The sequence below is a fragment of the Lonchura striata genome, chromosome 33 (genome assembly GCF_046129695.1).
Source record: "Lonchura striata isolate bLonStr1 chromosome 33, bLonStr1.mat, whole genome shotgun sequence".
NCBI lineage: Eukaryota > Metazoa > Chordata > Aves > Passeriformes > Estrildidae > Lonchura > Lonchura striata.
The window spans coordinates 3,644,868-3,668,070 of record NC_134635.1 but is presented as its reverse complement, the minus strand read 5'-3'; the positions used below and the strand labels follow the sequence as shown (position 1 = coordinate 3,668,070).

General features: G+C 54.3%; 1 protein-coding gene and 1 long non-coding RNA gene across 2 annotated transcripts; both read left to right on the top strand.

The window, feature by feature from the left end:
• Positions 1–3,390: 3,390 nt before the first annotated feature.
• LOC110476891 (SLAM family member 9) lies at positions 3,391–11,713 on the top strand. Its single transcript, XM_077789336.1, has 8 exons — positions 3,391–3,495; positions 7,192–7,485; positions 7,557–7,826; positions 8,738–8,854; positions 9,772–9,816; positions 10,668–10,711; positions 11,395–11,478; positions 11,607–11,713. Exons 1-8 carry the CDS (start codon positions 3,408–3,410, stop codon positions 11,658–11,660), a joined length of 996 nt encoding a protein of 331 aa, XP_077645462.1. The 5' UTR covers positions 3,391–3,407; the 3' UTR covers positions 11,661–11,713.
• A 9,133-nt stretch (positions 11,714–20,846) lies between these two features.
• LOC144247785 (uncharacterized) lies at positions 20,847–22,772 on the top strand. The gene is made up of 2 exons (XR_013341310.1): positions 20,847–20,936; positions 22,383–22,772. It is a non-coding gene; the product is annotated as an uncharacterized LOC144247785 (long non-coding RNA).
• The last annotated feature ends 431 nt before the right edge of the window (positions 22,773–23,203 follow it).

The following is a 23,203-nucleotide window of genomic DNA, read 5'->3' as shown; positions in this document are numbered from 1 at the left end:
ATATTTTATGTATATAAGATATCTATTTAGTATATAAAACCAGGTATATTTCTATATAAAAATAAGTATACATTATATATAGAAATTAGTATATAAATATATTATATATATGTAAGTATATCTTTTACAGATATAAATGGATTTTATATATACAACTATAGATTTTACACAGAATACATACAAAAATTATGCATATTATATACAAAAGTTAATTTCAAAATGACACAGTTTACGCCTCCGTAAACGCTTCTTCCCTGATATTTTCCAGCGCTGTAACCACCATTATTTTCCCAGTGTAAAAGCCGGAACGCTCAGCCCACCCCGCGGGTCCCTCCCGGCTCCCCGAATCCCGGGATGCGCGGGAAGATCACCTGGGCAGGTGAGCAGGGCGCGGGCCGCGCTCCAGCCCGCGGGGCTGCTGACGTTGCAGAGGCAGATTTGGGGTTCCGCGCCCTCGGGGAGCCTCCGGAGCAGCCGGGAGGGGATCCCCGGGATCGGGTCGGGGACCTGCCCCGGGATCTGCCCCGGGATCGGGTCGGGGATCTGCCCCGGGATCTGCCCCGGGATCGGGTCGGGGACCTGCCCCGGGATCTGCCCCGGGATCTGCCCCGGGTCCTCCCCCGGGTCCTGCCCCGGGTTTGGGTCAGGGACCTGCCCCGGAATCTGCCCCGGGATCTGCCCCGGGATCTGCCCCGGGATCGGGTCGGGGACCTGCCCCGGGACCTGTCCCGGGATCGGGTCGGGGACCTGCCCCGGGATCTGCCCCGGGATCGGGTCGGGGACCTGCCCCGGGATCTGCCCCGGGATCGGGTCGGGGACCTGCCCCGGGATCTGCCCCGGGATCTGCCCCGGGATCTGCCCCGGGATCGGGTCGGGGACCTGCCCCGGGATCTGCCCCGGGATCGGGTCGGGGACCTGCCCCGGGTCCTGCCCCGGGATCTGCCCCGGGATCTGCCCCGGGACCTGCCCCGGGATCGGGTCGGGGATCTGCCCCGGGTCCTGCCCCGGGATTGGGTCGGGGACCTGCCCTGGGATCTGCCCCGGGATCTGCCCCAGGATCTGCCCCGGGATCTGCCCCGGGATCGGGTCGGGGATCTGCCCCGGGATCTGCTCCGGGATCTGCCCCGGGATCGGGTCGGGGATCTGCCCTGGGATCTGCCCCGGGTCCTGCCCCAGGACCTGCCCCAGGATCTGCCCCGGGATCAGGTCGGGGACCTGCCCCGGGATCTGCCCTGGGATCTGCCCCGGGATCTGCCCCGGGACACGGGCACACGGGCACACCAGCAGCCAGCCACTCACCCCACACGGACACTCGGAAGCACCGGGAGGAAATCCGTGAGGAACTCTGGAACTCGACCCTATAGACCCCGTTGTCTGCCCTGTGAGCGGGGGAGATGCACAGGGAGAAGTTTCCCGGCTGGAATTTCGCTCTCCCATGGAAAGGACCTCTGGGAGAGGAGACAGCTCCATCCCTGCTGGCCGTCAGGATCTGCTGCCACGCTGTTGGATAAATTTCCATGTTCCACTGGATGATTATCCAGTTCCGCAGGGGATTCTCCGGCACCAGGCACAGCGATCCTCCCTCGCCCACCGTCAGGTTTTGGCATTCCGGGGATCCTAAAGCAGAGCCGCGGGAGTCGCGACTTCGGGGCGAAGGCGCAGCCCAAGCGCTGCCCAGGAAGGGGAACCGGCCCCGCGGCTCGGCCCGGCTGTCCCTGGGCACGGCGGGCCGAGAGAAGCGAGGAGAACGGCCCCGAAGCCGCCGGCAGCCCCTCCGCGCCCCCCGAGCCCCTCCGCGCCCCGGCGCTGCCGCAGCGCCGCATCCTCGCTGCCCGGGCCGGCGCCCCCCGCCCCGCGCCCCCTCCTCACCTCGGCTCCCCGCCAGCCCCAGCAGCAGCGCCAGCAGCGCCGGGGGGCAGCGGCGACCCCCGGGCGGGGACATCGCGGAGCGGGAGGCGCGGGGACCCCTCGGGGCTGCGGGTGACCGCCGGGGACTTGCTCTGCCCCGCTCCGGGCGGCTCCTTCCTCCCCCTCCTCCTCCTCCTCCTCCTCCTCCTCCTCCTCCTCCTCCTCCTCCTCCTCCTCCTCCTCCTCCTGCCCGGGCCACCCTCCGCCAGAGGGGACAAGGACCTGCCGGGCTGCGGCGCTCTCAGCCCCGCAGCTCGGAGGGAATTCATTTTAATTGCCCCGGCAGGGCGCGGGTTTTTGGGGGGGTTTTGCTTTCCCTTTGCCGCCAGCGCCGGGGACACTCGGGGACACGGCGACGGCTCCGCTGTCCCCAGCTCGGACACGCCAGCAGCAGGGCCGGGACCTTGGGGAGGAATATCCAACCCCAAAATGCACTTCCCAACCCCAAAATCCCCCTTCCAGCCCCAAAAACCTCTGGGGACGAATATCCAACCCCAAAATGCACTTTCCAACCCCAAAATCCCCCTTCCAACCCCAAAAACCTCCCTGTTCCCACCCTAAAATTCTCCTCGTTCCAGCCCCAAAATCCTTCTCGTTCTCACTCCAGAATTCTCCTCCTTCAGCCCCAAAATCCCCGTTCCAGCCCCAAAAACCTCTGGGGAGGAATATCCGACCCCAAAATGCACTTTCCAACCCCAAAATCCCCGTTCCAACCCCCGAAGCTCCTTTCCAGCCCCAAAACGTTGTCCTTAAGATCCCCTCCAGCCTGAACTAGGCTGGGCCAGCAGCTCCCCGTTCCTCACTGGGGCGGAGGAAACAGGGGTTGTTTTTAGGATTTTTAATCCATATCGAAAGTACCTTTAAAATACATTTTTAGAAAATTTTAAGATCACTTTTTAATCTGCTCCAGCTCACTTCCCCCTTGCTCCAAAATTTCACCAGGACCGTCGGCATGTGACCTCAGTCATTGGGATTGGGGAAGTTCTGCTTCCCCAGAGTTGTCATTGTCCCACTTTCGGGTGTGGCTTTTTGGGGGTTTGGGGGGTCTGGAGCTCCTTTATGGCCCAGTCTGGGTGTTGTGGTTTTTCATAATTTATTGTATTTTTAAATTTTTTTTGCACCTGGTGCATGGTAGGGAATATGGTATATTTATTTAATATTATGTTCCCTAGCTTAAGTGTTGATAAGGTTGTTTTTGAAATGAGTATTATTGTTTGATTTAATTTTTAGGGGTATTATGGTATTATGGTCCCACGGAGCACCTGAGCTGTTCACACACAGCCACGGTGACTCTCTTGGTCCACCCTCATCTTTCCGTGGAAATTCTGGCGGTTTTTCCCCCAACAACACCTCAAATATCCATGACTGTGCCTGTCAGAAGTCATTTGCTTGACGTCATTTCCATCCCAACCACACCAAAACGCCTTGCGCCAGGCAGGCAAAGAAAAGCGAGGTTCGCTTCTTCTTCCTGCTCGTGGCGCAAAGTTTTTTGCGTGCCGATGGCCCCAAATCCTCTCCGTTTCTGGATGCCCATGGACGTGTCCTGGATCCCTCTTCTCACCATCCTCATGCACCTCCAGCAAACCGGTGAGTGCCAGGTGCTCCTGGAAGGAGATCTTGGGGTGCTTTGAGGGTTTTTGGGATCAGGGGAGAGTGGAGAAAGATGGGACCACCCGAGCAGCACCACGGGGTGGATCCGTGCCCAGAGTTGGGATCCACGGATCTCCCGCTGCCATGGAAACCTGCTGGGAGAGGGCTGGTGTCCATCTCTGGTCCAGCCTCTGGCCAGCTGTCCCGAGGAGCTCCTGGCAGAGGTTATCCCGTGGATTTGCCATCCCTGCAGTGACCGAGGCTGGGATGGACCCACCTGGGACGCCGGAAGCTTCCAGGAGGTGGAATGGGATAATTTTAGGTTCCCTCCCAACCCAAACCTTTCCAGAATTCCCTGATTCTCCTCCAAGGAACAGCTGCACGTCTGGCCAGGAGCTCCCTGTCCTGCTCGGGTCACTGAGCTTGGACTTTGGTGCTCGGAGCAAACCTTTCTGACCTTTCCAAGCCATCTCCAACTTTCTCCCTTTCGCTTTCACCTCCAGGCTCCCTCCTCGTGCTCCTCCGCACGTGCCAGGCGCTCTTGGTCCCTTGGCAAGGAGCTCGTGGTGGGTTTGGGGTGGTTTAGGGACCCGCGGGAGGGTGGGGACGTGTGGGATCGGCTCCGCAGGGGTGGAGAATTGGGCAACCTCTCAGAGATGGGACAGCCAGGGGGAAAGATGCCCAGGCCACTCTCCTGGCCATGGGACCCCTCTGAAAAGGAGCCATCAGGCCCACATCTGGTCCAGATGTTCTCCAGACATCTGCTCTGCCTTCAGCTCCTGCTCCTCTGTGTGTTGCCTGACGATTTTTTGCAGGTCTCATCTTGGGGTGTTTTTTGGCTGAAAAGAGGGAAATTGGGCAAGGTTGGGGCCCAGCCCTTCCCCGCAGCCTCTCGGGTGTTTATCGCATGAACCATCCCGTGGCTTCGTTATTCAGCAGATTTCCCACGGGTTTATCTTCCCCAGCAGCGTTTTCCTGCCACACGCTCTGCTGTCCGTGTCCCAGAGGACCCTGAGGATGAGTGAGACAGAAATTCCAAGCCCGACCTCGGGGCCGAGCCGGGGCCAGTTCCCTGTTAGAAAAACCGGGAAGAAAAACTCCATTCCCAGTATAAATCAGGTGGCGCGGTTGATTGGAAATGGGAAGTCACGAAAACGATTAAAACAACTCCTTCCTCCTTGAACCACTGACCAAGGCCATGGAGGGAAGGGATGGGACCTTGGACCTTGTCTGGGGCTGCATCCAAAGGAGTGTGGGAGGGTTCTCATCTCTGGAATGGTGAGAGTCCACCTGGAATGGTGAGAGTCCACCTGCAATGGTGGGAATCCACCTGGAATCACCAGAATCCACCTGGAATGGTGAGAGTCCACGTGGAATGGTGAGATCCCACCTGGAATGGTGAGAATCCACCTGGAATGGTGAGAGTCCACCTGGAATGGTGAGAGTCCACCTGGAATGGTGGGAATCCACCTGGAATCACCAGAATCCACCTGGAATGGTGAGAGTCCACGTGGAATGGTGAGATCCCACCTGGAATGGTGAGAATCCACCTGGAATGGTGAGATCCCACCTGGAATGGTGAGAGTCCACCTGGAATGGTGAGAATCCACCTGGAATGGTGAGAGTCCACCTGGAATGGTGAGATCCCACCTGGAATGGTGAGATCCCACCTGGAATCGCCAGAATCCACCTGGAATGGTGAGATCCCACCTGGAATGGTGAGAGTCCACCTGGAATGGTGAGAATCCACCTGGAATGGTGAGAGTCCACCTGGAATGGTGAGATCCCACCTGGAATGGTGAGAGTCCACCTGGAATGGTGAGAGTCCACCTGGAATGGTGAGAGTCCACCTGGAATGGTGAGATCCCACCTAGTCTCATGAGATCCCACCTGGAATCGCCAGAATCCACCTGGAATGGTGAGGTCCCACCTAGTCTTGTGAGATCCCACCTGGAATCGCCAGATCCCATCTGGAATCGCCAGATGCCACCAGGCCTGGTGCCCCCAGCATGGGGAGGTCATGGAGCTGCTGGAACAGGTCCACAGTCTCAAAGGGGCCCTTCCCTGCAGCCACCGGGAATCTTCAGCCAGGAGATGTGGTGGAGCTGCCCCATGCACCCCTGGCAGTGTCCAAGGCCAGGCTGGACAGGGCTGGGAGCACCCCAGGCTGGTGGAAGGTGTTGGGATTTTAGTGGAGCGGAATGAGAGGGGTTTGGGGTCCTTCCCAACCCAAACCTTTCCAGAATTCCCTGATTCTCCTCCAAGGAGCAGCTGCACATCTGGCCAGGAGCTCTCTGTCCTCTCGGTGACCCTTCCTGACCTCCCCATCTGCAACTCCTCGTTCTTCTTCCCCTTTCCGTTCCTGTCTGGACTGTGTCCTCCGCACGAGGCTGCGGGGGCTGAGCCTGGGGGTGGCCTCGTGCTCTTCCTTCACCCAGGGACCCTTCCAGGAGCTCCCTGTGAGCCTTCACACAGCCCCAGCCCTGATGGGCTTCGTTCTCCAGGTGCAGCAGCTTCATCCCACCTTCATCCCACCTTTTCATCCCACCTTTTCATCCCACCTTCATCCCACCTTCATCCCACCTTTTCATCCCACCTTTTCATCCCACCTTCATCCCATCTTCATCCCACCTTCATCCCATCTTCATCCCACCTTCATCCCACCTTCATCCCACCTTTTCATCACACCTTCATCCCATCTTCATCCCACCTTTTCATCCCACCTTCATCCCATCTTCATCCCACCTTTTCATCCCACCTTCATCCCACCTTCATCCCACCTTTTCATCCCACCTTCATCCCATCTTCATCCCACCTTCATCCCACATTTTCATCCCACCTTCATCCCATCTTCATCCCACCTTCATCCCACCTTCATCCCACCTTCATCCCACCTTCATCCCACCTTTTCATCCCACCTTCATCCCACCTTCATCCCACCTTTTCATCCCACCTTCATCCCATCTTCATCCCATCTTCATCCCATCTTCATCCCACCTTTTCATCCCATCTTCATCCCACCTTTTCATCCCACCTTCATCCCACCTTCATCCCACCTTTTCATCCCACCTTCATCCCACCTTCATCCCACCTTTTCATCCCACCTTCATCCCACCTTCATCCCATCTTCATCCCATCTTCATCCCACCTTTTCATCCCACCTTCATCCCATCTTCATCCCACCTTTTCATCCCACCTTTTCATCCCACCTTCATCCCATCTTCATCCCATCTTCATCCCATCTTCATCCCACCTTTTCATCCCACCTTTTCATCCCACCTTCATCCCACCTTTTCATCCCATCTTCATCCCACCTTTTCATCCCACCTTTTCATCCCATCTTCATCCCATCTTCATCCCACCTTTTCATCCCACCTTTTCATCCCACCTTCATCCCATCTTCATCCCACCTTCATCCCACATTTTCATCCCACCTTCATCCCATCTTCATCCCATCTTCATCCCACCTTCATCCCACCTTCATCCCATCTTCATCCCACCTTCATCCCATCTTCATCCCATCTTCATCCCACCTTTTCATCCCATCTTCATCCCACCTTCATCCCATCTTCATCCCACCTTCATCCCACCTTCATCCCACCTTTTCATCCCACCTTCATCCCATCTTCATCCTACATTCCCCCAGCTCCATCCCACCCCATCCCAAGTTTCCTCCCCGTTTTCTCTCCCCAGTGAGCGCCAGCAACACCAAGGAGGTGGTCGGGGTCCTGGGCGGGTCCGTGACCTTCCACAGCCACAACAGAGACAAGAAAGCAGCATTCTGGATTTTTGAGAATGATCCCATCGTGACTGTGCCATTTGGGAATTCTTCCCCGCCCATATTTTCAGACGAAAAGTTCAAAACCCATTTTGCCGTCTCCGAGAACGGCCGCGCGCTCAGCATCTCCCCGCTGAGGATGGAGGATGCCGGGATCTACTCCGTGAAAATCAATGGGAAAATCTCCACCTTCATCCTCCAGGTGTTCAGTAGGTGCTTCTCGTGCTCTTTTGGGGTTTCCACGCTAAAAGAGAAGTTTGTGACACCCCTGTGCCCCCAGGGGAGCTGGCAGAGCCCACGGTGACCTGCGAGGCCCAGAACTGCTCGGGCGGGATCTGCAGCTTCTCCCTGCGCTGCTCCGCGCGCGGCGCCGGCTTCGGGAACGTCTCCTACACCTGGAGGGTGCGGGATCGGCTGCGGGCCGAGGGCTCCGTGCTGCCGTGGGGGAACGGATCAGCCCGGGACGAGCCGGAGGCGCTGACGTGCCTGGCACGGAACGCCGTCAGCAGCAGGAACGTCACCGTCACCACCCCCGGCGTGCTCTGCAACGGTGAGAGCCGGGAAAGGTGGGACGGGCCGATCCCGATTCCCTGAGAAACACGGGAATGTTGGGGTTGGGATGGGCTGATCCCGATTCCCTGAGAAACACGGGAATGCTGGGGTTGGGATGGGCTGATCCCGATTCCCTGAGAAACACAGGAATGCTGGGGCTGGGACGGGCTGATCCCGATTCCCTGAGAAACAAGGGAATGTTGGGGTTGGGATGGGCTGATCCCGATTCCCTGAGAAACACGGGAATGCTGGGGCTGGGAAGGGCTGATCCCGATTCCCTGAGAAACACGGGAACATCAGGATTTGGGGATGGGATGGGAATGTTGAATTTGGGATGGGATGGGATGGGATGGGATGGGATGGGATGGGATGGGATGGGATGGGATGGGACGGGACGGGACGGGACGGGATGGGATGGGATGGGATGGGAATGGGATGGGATGGCAATGTTGAATTTGGGATGGGATGGGATGGGATGGGATGGGATGGGATGGGATGGGATGGGATGGGATGGGATGGGATGGGATGGGAATGTTGAATTTGGGATGGGATGGGATAGGATGGGATGGGATGGGATGGGATGGGACGGGACGGGCTGGGATGGGATGGGATGGGATGGGATGGGATGGGATGGGATGGGATGGGATGGGATGGGACGGGACGGGCTGGGATGGGATGGGATGGGATGGGACGGGACGGGCTGGGATGGGATGGGATGGGATGGGATGGGATGGGATGGGGTGGGATGGGATGGGATGGGATGGGATGGGATGGGGTGGGATGGGATGGGATGGGATGGGATGGGATGGGATGGGATGGGACGGGCTGGGATGGGAATGCTGAATTTGGGGTGGGCTGGATGGGCTGATCCTGCTCCCTGAGATCTCCTGCATCTTCTCCCTTTTCCAGGCGCCCTCTCCAGCAGCCAGGCCGGGGCCGGGCTCAGGGTCGGGCTCGGGGTCACAGCCGTGGTTGTAGCCGTGGTGCTTTTATCGGTGTCCTCCTTGTTCTTCCGGAGATCCAAAGGTGAGCGTGGAAAACCATCCCGGGAGCCCTGGGAAGCAGGAGGGGGCACCTGGGAGGGGGCACAGAGGCAGGACGGGGCAGATTTGGGGCGGATTTGGGGTGGATTTGGGGCGGATTTGGGGCAGATTTGGGGCGGATTTGGGGCGGATTTGGGGTGGATTTGGGGTGGATTTGGGGTGGATTTGGGGCGGATTTGGGGTGGATTTGGGGTGGATTTGGGGCAGATTTGGGGCGGATTTGGGGCGGATTTGGGGCAGATTTGGGGTGGATTTGGGGCAGATTTGGGGCAGATTTGGGGTGGATTTGGGGTGGATTTGGGGCAGATTTGGGGTGGATTTGGGGCGGATTTGGGGCGGATTTGGGGCGGATTTGGGGTGGATTTGCTGTGGATTTGGGGTGGATTTGGGGTGGATTTGGGGTGGATTTGGGGCGGATTTGGGGTGGATTTGGGGTGGATTTGGGGCGGATTTGGGGTGGATTTGGGGTGGATTTGGGGCAGATTTGGGGCAGATTTGGGGTGGATTTGGGGCGGATTTGGGGTGGATTTGCTGTGGATTTGGGGTGGATTTGGGGTGGATTTGCTGTGGATTTGGGGCGGATTTGGGGCAGATTTGGGGTGGATTTGGGGCGGATTTGGGGTGGATTTGGGGTGGATTTGGGGTGGATTTGGGGCAGATTTGGGGTGGATTTGGGGTGGATTTGGGGCAGATTTGGGTGGATTTGGGGCGGATTTGGGGTGGATTTGGGGCGGATTTGGGGTGGATTTGGGGTGGATTTGGGGTGGATTTGGAGCGGATTTGGGGTGGATTTGGGGTGGATTTGGGGCGGATTTGGGGTGGATTTGGGGCGGATTTGGTATCAGTTTGCTGTGGATTTGAGGCAGATTTGGGGTTCTGATTCTGCCACATCTCCCCCAGGCTGGAAGAAATTCCATCTCTCCAAATCCAAGCCTGCGGACACAGGTGGGATTCTGGGGCAGTTCCCTGCCCCTTTTCCTGGTGGGAATATCCAGGGAATTGCATTTAGGATCGGGGGAATCATCCCCAGTGCCGTGGTTTGGGATCGGAGCTGAAGGACCCCGACCCCTCTGTCCTGGTGGGAGTGGGAGGGGCTGATCCCGGGGGATGAGCCCAGACTCCTGAAATCCCATTTTCCCCCTTTTTTTTTTGCTGGAAAATTTCATCCCAGACCCAGGCTGGGAGCGCAGCCACGGGACCATGAGAAAAAGAGGGAATTCAGGGAAAAATAAAAGCTGGCAAGAGACATTTGGGGGGAAAAGCCAGGAATTCCACCTGGTGACGCAGGGTTAGTCCAGAAAAGAATTCCAGAATCCCTGGACTGGAAAAACCCTCCAGACACCGAGTCCAAGCTGTGCCCGATCCCCACCTGCTCCAGGAATTCCAATGGGAAATTTAGACCCCCAAATGGGATTTTAAAGGATTTAAATCCCCCTTCCCCCCCCACTCTGTTCCATGAGCAATAGGGGGGATGACATGAAGGAGAAATAAATGGATTTTGTTCTCCAAAAGCGGCCAGGAATTTGGGATTTAAAAAAAAAAAAAGAGAGAAAAGCGGATTTTTCCCTGTCCTTGGTGCTGGAAGCTCATCCCAACCTCACAGCACCAGGGAGGGTGGACGAGAAGCAATTCCCACCTCCAGCAGCTCCGAGGGGTTTTGGCCTCGAGGTTTTACCCAAGCCTGGACTCCTGAGGTTGGGATTGCCTCCACGCCCCGGCCAGGAGCACCCAGGCAGAATTCCCTGCATCCCAAAGCCCCAAATTCCTGCTTTTCTCCCCAATTGCAGCGGCCACAGCCGAGTACACGACCGTGTACGCCGAGGTGGGCTCTCCCCAGCCGGTGAGTCCGGGGCTGGGGACACCCTGGGGACACCCTGGGGACACCCCGGGGACAGCTGGACAATCCCTGGCTCCTTTTGAGAATTCCAAACGGGATGTGCCACAGCTGGAGGTGGCCCAAGGGCACCTGAACATGCCCAAAACTCCGTGCCCAGCCCCAAAACCTTGGTTTTAGTGGGATCAGAGGGAAATGGGGATTTTGGGGTTGGAGGTGGCCCAAGGGCACCTGAACATGCCCAAAACTCCGTGCCCAGCCCCAAAACCTTGGTTTTAGTGGGATCAGAGGGAAATGGGGATTTTGAGGTGGGAGGTGGCCCAGGGGCACCTGAACTTGCCCAAAAATTCGTGCCCAGCCCCAAAACCTTGGTTTTAGTGGGATCAGAGGGAAATGGGGATTTTGGGGTTGGAGGTGGCCCAGGGGCACCTGAACTTGCCCAAAAATTCGTGCCCAGCCCCAAAACCTTGGTTTCAGTGGGATCAGAGGGAAATGGGGATTTTGGGGTTGGGAGGGAGTTTTAAATCGTCCCATTCCAAGGGCGGGACACTTCCCACTGTCCCAGGAGGCTCCAGCCTGGCCTTGGGACGGGCAGCAGCTCCACAATTGGATCTTCGTGGGATCTCTGGGTTTGGGATCTTTTCTCCAGCACCGAGCCCTGAAACTCTTCCCAAATCCTCTTCCCGCAGCGCGTCCCTACAGGAGCTAAAGCCGAGCCGGCGGACGGGGGGTCCCCCAAAACCGTTTATTCCCTGGTCAAGCGTCCGGAGCAGGTGGGCTGGGTGAGCCCGGGGTGGGGATGGAGCTCTGGAGCCGGGCCAGAGTGGTCCAGAGCCCTAAACCAAGCCCCGGATCAGCTCCCACCATCCCAAACCGAGCTCCTGTCCCTCTGTCCTCGCAGGCGGATGATGGGACGGCAGAAAACGCCACCAGGACCGTCCTGGAGCTGGTCTAGAAGGACCTGGGATGGTCTAGAAGGAACTGGGACCGGACGAGAAGGACCCAGAACTGGCTTAAAGAACACAAAACTGGTTTAAAGGACACAAAACTGGTTTAAAGGACATGAAACTTTTCAGAACATGAAACCAGCTTAGAAAAATCTGGAAGTGATTTAAAAATCTGCAGCTGTTTTAATGAGTCTGGACCTGGTTTACAAGAAACCAGAACTGGTTTAGAAGACCTGGAACTGGTTTAGAAGACCCAGAACTGTTTTTAAAGACCTGGAACTGGTTTAGAAGATCCAGAACTGGTTTAGAAGACCCGGAACTGGTTTTAAAGACCTGGAACTGGTTTAGAAGACCCAGAACTGGTTTTAAAGACCTGGAACTGGTTTAGAAGACCCGGAACTGGTTTAGAAGACCCAGAACTGGTTTAGAAGACCCAGAACTGGTTTAGAAGATCCAGAACTGGTTTTAAAGACCTGGAACTGGTTTAGAAGACCCAGAACTGGTTTAGAAGACCCAGAACTGGTTTAGAAGGATCTCCATTCCCCGCTCAGAGAGATGGAGCCCACAAGGTGACTCTGGAACAGCTCCAGGATCCCCCATCCTGCTCTGGACCCGGATCTCACGGATCTCACCCTCCCAGGATCTCCCCTTCTCATTGCTGCTGCCTCAGTTTCCCTCTCAGCAGCCTCACTTTGGGATTTCAGGGAGGATTTTTGGGATCTCTCTCCATGTTTTTGGGATTCAGGCTCCTTTTGCCACCCTCTCCCACCGGGATCCTGGGCTAAAACTCTGCAAAGCTGCAGGGACTCCAAGACAAGCTGGAGGAGACTCTGAAACGACGTTTGCTATGGAATCTCAGAATTCCCGAGGTTGGAAAAGCCAATTCCAGCCCGGGACCAATCCTGGTCACGCAGACCAACGTCCAGTGGGTTCCTTGGACACCTCCAGGGATGAGTTTTCCACACTGGCCCCTTTTGTGTGGAAAACTCATCTCATGTTTTTTTTTTTTTTTAAAAGGAATCATCTCAGGGAATCTTTGGAAATTATTATTAGTAAACGATTGTGCCTTCCAAACAACTTTTCTGTAAATGATTTTTGGCTTTTCTCTTCTGCTGCTTTCTGAGCCTCGCAAAGCTTCTGCTTCTGGTTTGGCCAAAACCAATCAAAAATAACTTCAGGAAGCCAAAACAAGAACAAACAGGAGCCGCTTCCCCTGCGATGTTTGTGTGGTTTTTGCACCTGTTCCCTCCCCCCACCTCCAGAACTTTCTAAATCGTGCAGCACCCACCCCCCCCCAAAACCCCCCAAACCTCAGCCCCACCAATCCCTGCAGGGCCAGGGGCTGGGATCCGGGATCCGGGATCCGGGATCCGGGATCCGGGATCTGGGATTTGGGATTTGGGGTGGATCTGAGGCAAAACGGGACATGGAGAGTGACCTTGGGGTGTTTGGGCTTTAATTTTGGGTGAGGGATTCGGGCTGCGCTGGGTGGATTCCCAGCAGGAATCTGGGAATGCCAGCAGGAATTTGGGGATCCCAGAAGAAATCCCAGCAGGAATTTGGGGATCCCAGCAGGAATTTGGGGATCCCAGCAGAAATCCCAGCAGGAATTTGGGGATCCCATCAGGAATTTGGGGATCCCAGCAGGAATCCCAGCAGGAATTTGGGAATCTCAGCAGGAATCCCAGCAGGAATTTGGGGATCCCATCAGGAATTTGGGGATCCCAGCAGGGATTTGGGAATCCCAGCAGGAATCCCGCAGGAATTTGGGGACCCCAGCAGAAATCCCAGCAGGAATTTGGGGATCCCAGCAGGAATTTGGGGATCCCAGCAGGAATCCCAGCAGGAATCTGGGGATCCCAGCAGGAATTTGGGGATCCCAGCAGGAATTTGGGGATCCCAGCAGGAATCTGGGGATCCTAGCAGGAATCGGAATCCCAGCTGGAATTTGGGGATGCCAGCAGGAATTTGGGGATCCCAGCTGGAATTTGGGGATCCCAGCAGGAATTTTGGAATCCCAGCAGGAATTTTGGAATCCCAGCAGGAATTTTGGAATCCCAGCAGGAATTTGGGGATCCCAGCAGGAATTTTGGAATCCCAGCAGGAATTTGGGGATCCCAGCAGGAATTTGGGGATCCCAGCAGGAATTTGGGGACCCCAGCAGGAATCTCCAGGAGCAGAATTCCTTCGGGATGTGCGTCCTGCTGGGGGACAAGGACCCGGCGGGGGGACACGGGACACGTTCCCCCTTTCCCTGCTCCCCAAATCCACCTGGAAACGGCAGAAATCACCCCAAAACCACAACCTGGCCTGGATTTTCCAGCACGCCTCCGGAATTCTGGGAATTCCCTTCCCGCTGCTCTTTGTCTGTGCCTTGGTGAATTATTGACGGATGGAACCGGAGCCGCCTTTGAAGTGTCTGGAATAAAAATTCCAGGCGCATCCCAGGGCCCTTCCTGCCTGCACTTTATTTTTTGGAATAAAACCAGCATTGCTGTGGAATAATTTGTGTTTTCCCCGTGTTTTTTTGAATATTTATTGAATTTTTGGAATGTTATTTTGAGTTGAAAGCAACTCAGGTTTCGCAGGGGAGGGATTTGCCCACGGGGCTCCAAATCTGCCCCTGGAATTCCGATCCTTGGCTTGGATCGGGATTTAAACAACTCCAGGGATTGTCCTGAAGGGATTTGGGGAACTCCTGGAGCTTCTCCTCCTCCTCGGGTTGGGTTTGGAACAGCTCTGGTGGCACCAAATCCTTGGATTGGGGTTGGCACGGCTCTGGTGGCTCCAAATCCTTGGATTGGGGTTGGAACAACTCTGGAGGCTCCAAATACTTGGACTGGGGTTGGAACAACTCTGGTGGCTCCAGGGATTGTCCTGAAGGGATTTTGGGAGCTCCTGGAGCTTCCCCCACTCCTTGCCCAGACCTCAAACTGTTTCCCTGCCCCTTCCCATGGAGAAACAAATCCATGGATTGGAGAGATGAACCCATGGATTGGAGAGATGTACCCATGGATTGGAGAGATGGACCCATGGATTGGAGAGATAATTCCATGGATTGGAGAGATAATTCCATGGATTGGAGAGATAATTCCATGGGGTGGAGAGATAATTCCATGGGGTGGAGAGATGAACCCATGGATTGGAGAGATGAACCCATGGATTGGAGAGATAATTCCATGGATTGGAGAGATGAAACCATGGATTGGAGAGATGATCCATGGGGTGGAGAGATGAACCCATGGGGTGGAGAGATGATCCATGGATTGGAGAGATAATTCCATGGATTGGAGAGATAATTCCATGGATTGGAGAGATAATTCCATGGGGTGGAGAGATGAACCCATGGATTGGAGAGATAATTCCATGGATTGGAGAGATAATTCCATGGGGTGGAGAGATGATCCATGGATTGGAGAGATAATTCCATGGGGTGGAGAGATGAACCCATGGATTGGAGAGATGAACCCATGGATTGGAGAGATAATTCCATGGGGTGGAGAGATGATCTGTGGGGTGGAGAGATGAACCCATGGGGTGGAGAGATGATCCATGGATTGGAGAGATAATTCCATGGATTGGAGAGATAATTCCATGGATTGGAGAGATAATTCCATGGGGTGGAGAGATGAACCCATGGATTGGAGAGATAATTCCATGGATTGGAGAGATAATTCCATGGATTGGAGAGATAATTCCATGGGGTGGAGAGATAATTCCATGGGGTGGAGAGATGAACCCATGGATTGGAGAGATGAATCCATGGATTGGAGAGATGATTCATGGGGTGGAGAGATGATCCATGGGGTGGAGAGATGATCCGTGGGGTGGAGAGATGATCGGTGGGGTGGAGAAACGACCTCGTGGACGATTTGGAGCCGTTCCTGGCCCGGTTTCACCACCTTGGCTGCCCGGCGGCCGCTTCCTGCGCGTGGAAAGGGGAAGGAAGGCAGGGAGGAGGCCCCGAGGGGCCGGGGCGGGGATGGGGCGCGGCGGGATGGGCCCGAGGGGCTTCGGGGGGCTCTGCCTCGCCCTGCTCTGCTCCGGGGCCGGTGAGTGGGGCCGGGGGCGCCGCGGGCGCGGGGCCGGAGCGAGGATGAGGAGCACGAGGAAGAGGAAGGGGCGGGAGGCAGCGGGGGCAGCTCGGGGAAGTCGCTGCAGGGTTTCTCCTGGTGGTTAAGTCAGGTTTGGGTTGAGCCCGGCCTTCCTGAGCCTGGGTTGTGTTCCCAGGAGGGATTTGGGGTCTTCCTGAGCCTGGGTTGTGTTCCCAGGAGGGATTTGGGGTCTTCCTGAGCCTGGGTTGTGTTCCCAGGAGGGATTTGGGGTCTTCCTGAGCCTGGGTTGTGTTCCCAGGAGGGATTTGGGGTCTTCTGAGCTGTCCCAGCTCCCCAAATCCATCCCGGCCCAGGAGGGGCTTTGGAACCATTTTGGGTTGGTTTGGTCGGTTTTAATTTCGGCAGAGCCGTGGATGGGACTTGGATGATCCTGGTGGGTCCTCCTGCCTCACGTCCCACGATTCCGTGCCCCAGACCAGGATATTTTGGGGTATTTTACAATTCCCTGCTGGTGACCCCAAAATCTCCCGGGTTTTGGAACAGGGACAGCCCCAGCCCCCATTTCCACTGCAAAAACTTGACAAAATTTGGGTTTTCGGTTGTCGGGGGCGAGGTGTGAGTTCCACAGGATGTGGGGCCGCTGCTCTGCTCGAGCTCAGCCCCCTCGGAGAGTTGTGGGACCTCCTGAGCTGGAGAAACCCGCCCGGATCACCCAGCCCAGCCCCAGGACACCCCGAAATCCCCCAAATCCCGCCCGGAACGCCTCTGGAAGTGCTTCCCAAACCCTCCCGGAGGTTTTGGGGTCGGGGTCATTCCCTGGGAGCTGCTCCAGAGCCCCAAAACCCTCTGGGGGCAGAACTGTCCGGGTCTCCATCCCAAATCCCACCCGGAACACCTCTGGCCGTTCCTGGGATCCTGTCCCCGCTCCCTCGGAATTCCCGGGATTTCCCTCCCTCGCCTCTTTTCCAGAATTTCCTTCTGGGGCCCCTCCTGAGCTTTTCACCCCCTGATGTCCCCAGACTCTGTCCCACCTCCCCTGAGGCGTCACTGGGGTGGGTTTTCCCATTCCCGACCCCTGAATTTGGGGGACAAATCCCAAATCCCACAAATTCCCAGCGCTCGGCTTCCAGGAAGAGGAGCCGGGGAACGGGAACGTCACCGAGGAGACCCCGGAGGGGACACGAGACCCCCTGGAGCCACCAGGACAGCCCAGCACGGCCACCGGGGACGGGGTGACAACGTGGCCAGGGGCCACCACGAGCCCTCCCCGGAGCCTTGGGGACCTCGCGGTGACGCCGGCGGGGAACCAAACCCGTGAGTTCCGTGGAGAAGGGAGGGAGGTGGCACTGTCCTCTGGGAATGGTCACCATCGTGGGGAGGTGGCAGTGTCCCCGGGAATTGTCACCATCGTGGGGAGGTGGCACTGTCCCTGGGAATGGTCACCAGCCTGGGGAGGTGGCACTGTCCCAGGGAATTGTCACCATCGTGGGGAGGTGGCAGTGTCCCTGGGAATGGTCACCAACCTGGGGAGGTGGCAGTGTCCCCTGGGAATTGTCACCATCATGATGAGGTGGCAGTGTCCTCTGGGAATGGTCACCAACCTGGGGAGGTGACACTGTCCCTGGGAATTGTCACCATCATGATGAGGTGGCACTGTCCCTGGGAATGGTCACCATCGTGGGGAGGTGGCACTGTCCCAGGGAATTGTCACCAACCTGGGGAGGTGGCACTGTCCTCTGGGAATTGTCACCATCATGATGAGGTGGCACTGTCCCTGGGAATTGTCACCAACCTGGGGAGGTGGCACTGTCCTTGGGAATGGTCACCAACCTGGGGAGGTGGCAGTGTCCCTGGGAATTGTCACCAACCTGGGGAGGTGGCAGTGTCCCTGGGAATGGTCACCAGCCTGCGGAGGTGGCACTGTCCCTGGGAATGGTCACCATCGTGGGGAGGTGGCACTGTCCCTGGGAATTGTCACCATCGTGGGGAGGTGGCACTGTCCCTGGGAATGGTCACCAACCTGGGGAGGTGGCACTGTCCCTGGGAATGGTCACCATCATGATGAGGTGGCACTGTCCCTGGGAATGGTCACCATCCTGGGGAGGTGGCACTGTCCTCTGGGAATGGTCACCAACCTGGGGAGGTGGCACTGTCCTCTGGGAATGGTCACCATCATGGGAAGGTGGCACTGTCCCAGGGAATGGTCACCAACCTGGGGAGGTGGCACTGTCCCTGGGAATTGTCACCATCATGATGAGGTGGCACTGTCCTCTGGGAATTGTCACCATCATGATGAGGTGACACCATCCCTGGGGGACCTGTCACCCTTTCAAGGGACCTGCCACCACCCTGGGGACTTGTCACCCACCCTGGGGGTTGTGCCACCACCCTGGAGGATGTGCCACCATCCCGGGGGATGTGTCACCATCCCGGGGGATTTGTCACCCTCCTGGGGAGGTGTCCCCACCCTGGGGGAGGTGCCACCACTGTGGAGGACCTGTCCCTCTCCTGGGGACCCTGCCACCACCCCGGAATGTCCCGAAGCCGCTCGGGTCCCCTCTGTCCCCACAGGAACCTCCTGGGGTGTCCCGGCCCGGTTCTGGTCGCCCGTCATCTTCGTGCTGCTGGCCCTGCTCGTGCTCTTCGTCACCTACCAGAGGACCAAGGACAAAGGTCAGAGCCCGCTCCGAGCTCCCCAAAACCCAAAAACCCCAAAACGCCAAAGCACCAAAACACCAAAGCACCAAAACCCCAAAGCACCAAAAACCCCAAAACCCCCAAACCCCCAAACCCCAAAACCCCAAAACCCCCAAAACCCCCAAAGCACCAAAAACCCCAAAGCACCAAAAACCCCAAAACCCCAAAACACCAAAACCCCAAAACACCAAAAACCCCAAAACCCCCAAAGCACCAAAAACCCCAAAACCACAAAAACCCCAAAGCCCCAAAAACCCCCAAACCCCAAAGCCGCAAAACTCCAAAACCCCAAAACCCCAAAACCCCAAAAACCCCAAAACCCCAAAAACCCCAAAACCCCAAAACCCCCAAACCCCCAAACCCCAAAAACCCCAAAACCCCAAAAACCTCAAAACCCCAAAGCACCAAAAACCCCAAAACCCCAAAAACCCCAAACCCCAAAACCCCCAAAACCCCAAAAACCCCAAAACCCCAAACCCCAAAACCCCAAAAACCCCAAAACCCCAAAAACCCCAAAAACCCAAAACCCCCAAAACCCCAAACCCCAAAACCCCAAAAACCCCAAAACCCCAAAGCCTCCAGAAGCCACAACCCCAAAATAATGAGAAATGCATCCCAAAATCCCCCAAATTCATCCCCAAATCCCCCGAATTCATCCCAAAATCCCTCGAATTCATCCCAAAATCCCTCAAATTCATCCCCAAATCCCCCGAATTAATCCCAAAATCCCCCGAATTCATCCCAAAATCCCCCAAATTCATCCCCAAATCCCCGAAATTAATCCCAAAATCCCCCGAATTAATTCCAAAATCCCCCAAATTCATCCCAAAATCCCCCGAATTAATCCCCAAATCCCTCAAATTCATCCCCAAATCCCCCGAATTCATCCCAAAATCCCCCAAATTCATCCCCAAATCCCCCGAATTAATCCCAAAATCCCTCAAATTCATCCCAAAATCCCCCAAATTCATCCCAAAATCCCCCGAATTCATCCCAAAATCCCTCAAATTCATCCCAAAATCCCCCAAATTCATCCCCAAATCCCCCAAATTCATCCCCAAATCCCTCGAATTCATCCCCAAATCCCCCGAATTCATCCCCAAATCCCCCAAATTAATCCCAAAATCCCCCGAATTAATTCCAAAATCCCTCAAATTCATCCCAAAATCCCCCAAATTCATCCCAAAATCCCTCAAATTCATCCCCAAATCCCCCGAATTCATCCCAAAATCCCCCAAATTCATCCCCAAATCCCCCAAATTCATCCCAAAATCCCCCGAATTCATCCCAAAATCCCTCAAATTCATCCCAAAATCCCCCGAATTAATCCCAAAATCCCTCAAATTCATCCCAAAATCCCCCGAATTAATCCCCAAATCTCCCAAATTCATCCCCAAATCCCCCAGATTCATCCCAAAATCCCCCGAATTCATCCCAAATTTCCCACCTGACCTGAAATTCCTCTTTGGGGTCACCTCTGCCCTTTCCTGCTCCGGCTCACACAAATTTTTGGCCTTTTGGGTTTTTTCCCGCTCCAAACCCGAACTGGGGCTCGGCCGCTCCGATTTGGGGTTTGCCGAAGGGGATTTGGGGTGGAAAATGCAGATTTTGGGTCTGTTCTGTCACAGGGATCCGGGACCAGCTCAGGAGTGGCAGCGACTCCTCAGGTGAGCGCTGGGGAAACTGGTTTTACTGGTTTTGATTCATTGCGGTGTTTGATTTTATTGGGATATTTTGGTTTTACTGGAATATTGTCTTTCACATTTAAAAAAAAAATTTATTTTATTTTATTTTATTTTATTATTTTATTTTATTTTATTTTATTTTGCTTTATTTTATTTTATTTCATTTTATTTTATTTTATTTTATTTTGCTTTATTTTATTTTATTTTATTTTTTTATTTTATTTTATTTCATTTCATAATTTTATTTTATTTTATTTTATTTTATTATTTTATTATTTTATTTTATTTTATATTACTTTATTTTATTTTATTTTATTTTATTTTATTTCATTTTATTTTATTTTATTTTATTTTATTTTATTTTATTTTATTTTATTTTATTTTATTACTTTTTTATTTTATTTTATTTTATTTTATTTTATTTCATTTTATTTTATTTTATTTTACTTTATTTTATTTTATTTTACTTTATTTTACTTTATTTTATTTTATTTTACTTTTTATTGGGTTTTTAATTTTATTGGAGCGGGCAATTTTTTTTTTCTTCTGGGATATTTAATTTTGTTGGAATATTTAATTTTTTCCCCCGGGATATTCAATCTCATTGGGATATTTCGTTATTCCATCCTTGGAAGTGCCCAAGTTTGGGATGGCGGGAATGCTCCTAAAGCTCCTCCCATCCCAAACCTTTCCAGAATTCCCAAATCCCGGGAATTCCCAGATCTCATCCCAACCTTCCCGTGCAGATTTGGGAGCTCTGGTGCAGCCCCAGCTCCGTGACCCCATCCCAAAATTCCCGGAGCAAAGCGAGACCCCCTTGGACCAGCCGGAACCGCCGCAGCCCCTGGTTGGGAAAGGGAAATTCCAGGAAAAGGGAAATTCCAGGGAAAAGGGAAATTCCAGGGAAAAGGGAAAATTCCAGGGAAAAGGGAAAATTCTGGGGGAAAGGGAAAATTCTGGGGGAAAAGGGAAAATTCCAGGGAAAAGGGAAAATTCCGGGGAAAAGGGAAAATTCCGGGGGAAAAGGGAAAATTCCAGGGAAAAGGGAAAATTCCGGGGAAAAGGGAAAATTCCAAGGGAAAAGGAAAATTCCAGGGGAAAGGGAAAATTCCGGGGGAAAAGGGAAAATTCCGGGGGAAAAGGGAAATTCCAGGGAAAAGGGAAAATTCCAGGGAAAAGGGAAATTCCAGGGAAAAGGGAAAATTCCGGGGGAAAAGGGAAAATTCCGGGGGAAAAGGGAAAATTCTGGGGAAAAGGGAAAATTCCGGGGAAAAGGGAAAATTCCGGGGAAAAGGGAAAATTCGGGGGGAAAAGGGAAAATTCCAGGATAAAAGGGAAAATTCCGGGGGAAAGGGAAAATTCCAAGGGAAAAGGGAAAATTCCGGGGGAAAGGGAAAATTCGGGGGGAAAGAGAATTCCTGGGATAAAGGAACAATTCCCAGGATCCAGGGGCAGTTCCCAGGATCCAGGGGCAATTCCCGGGATCCAGGGGCAATTCCCGGGATCCAGGGGCAATTCCCGGGATCCAGGGGCAATTCCCAGGATCCAGGGGCAGTTCCCGGGATCCAGGGACAATTCCCGGGATCCAGGGGTAATTCCCGGGATCCAGGGGCAATTCCCGGGATCCTGGGACAATTCCCGGGATCCAGGGGCAATTCCCAGAATAAAGGGACAATTCCCGGGATCCAGGGACAATTCCCGGGATCCAGGGGCAATTCCCGGGATCCAGGGGTAATTCCCGGGATCCAGGGACAATTCCCAGAATAAAGGGACAATTCCCGGGATCCAGGGGCAATTCCCGGGATCCAGGGACAATTCCCGGGATCCAGGGACAATTCCCGGGATAAAGAGACAATTCCCGGGATCCAGGGACAATTCCCAGAATAAAGGGACAATTCCCGGGATCCAGGGACAATTCCCGGGATAAAGGGACAATTCCCAGAATAAAGGGGCAATTCCCAGGATAAAGGGACAATTCCCAGGATCCAGGGACAATTCCCGGGATCCAGGGACAATTCCCGGGATCCAGGGGCAATTCCCGGGATAAAGAGACAATTCCCGGGATCCAGGGACAATTCCCGGGATCCAGGGGCAGTTCCCAGGATCCAGGGACAATTCCCGGGATCCAGGGACAATTCCCGGGATAAAGGGACAATTCCCGGGATAAAGGGACAATTCCCAGAATAAAGGGGCAATTCCCGGGATCCAGGGACAATTCCCAGGATCCAGGGGCAATTCCCGGGATCCAGGGACAATTCCTGCCTCTCCCAACTCCCGCTTCTTCTCTCCGCAGCCGGACTCGCCCCCGGGTGGCTCCTGAGGGTTCCCCGTGCGAGGAACAGCACGAAAAGCGGGATTTTATCCCAAAAATCCTCGGAATTTCCCAGCCGGGAGGCGCAGCCCCCTGGGCCGTTGTTCCCCGCGAGTTTTGGAGAGGAGCTGGGCATTGACCCCAAACCCTCAGCCCCAAAAATTCCAAGTTTTTGGCCCTGCAGATCCCAAAATTTTATCCCGGTAGATCCCAAAACTTTAGCGGCAAACACCCCAAATCCTGCTCTCCAAAATTGCAAATCCTCGGCCCCAGCGACCCCAAAGCCTTGGCCCCACAGCCCTTAAGCTGAAATAAATTTTAAAAAAATTAGTCAAAACAGATTTATTTTATTAAAAAAACAAAATTGTACAATTTTAGTTCCTCTATGAAAAAAAAAAAAAAAAACCAAACCAAAAACAAAAAGAAAAAAACCCAAAAAACAACCAAACACCAACGGAAAAAAAATTCCTACCACTGCCGGAACGCTCCGATCCACTGCGAAAATCCGGGAAAATCCAAGCTTTTTTTATATATTAAAAACCATTAATTTGACATTTTACAACTTTCTACACGCATGCACAAAACTCTCGGCTCTGCGGGAAAACAAATTCCAAACCCAACCCCGAAAACTGAACCAAAAAAAAAGGGAATTTTGATCTCCCAAAATTCCCCAATGGAATTGTGAATTCCCCACCCTTCCCAGGAAGATCCATCTGCTTTTTTTTTTTTTTTTTTTTTTTTTTTTTTTTTTCAGGAAAATGCCCCAAAATGGGCTCCAAGTTGAAATTCCCCCCGAAAAGTCC

Excerpts from the sequence above, each read along its gene's own strand:
- LOC110476891 (XM_077789336.1), top strand. The coding sequence starts at position 3,408 with ATGGCCCCAAATCCTCTCCGTTTCTGGATGCCCATGGACGTGTCCTGG. Across the intron at positions 3,496-7,191 it reads CATGCACCTCCAGCAAACCG|TGAGCGCCAGCAACACCAAG; the intron begins GTGAGTGCCAGG and ends TTCTCTCCCCAG. Across the intron at positions 8,855-9,771 it reads GTTCTTCCGGAGATCCAAAG|GCTGGAAGAAATTCCATCTC; the intron begins GTGAGCGTGGAA and ends CATCTCCCCCAG.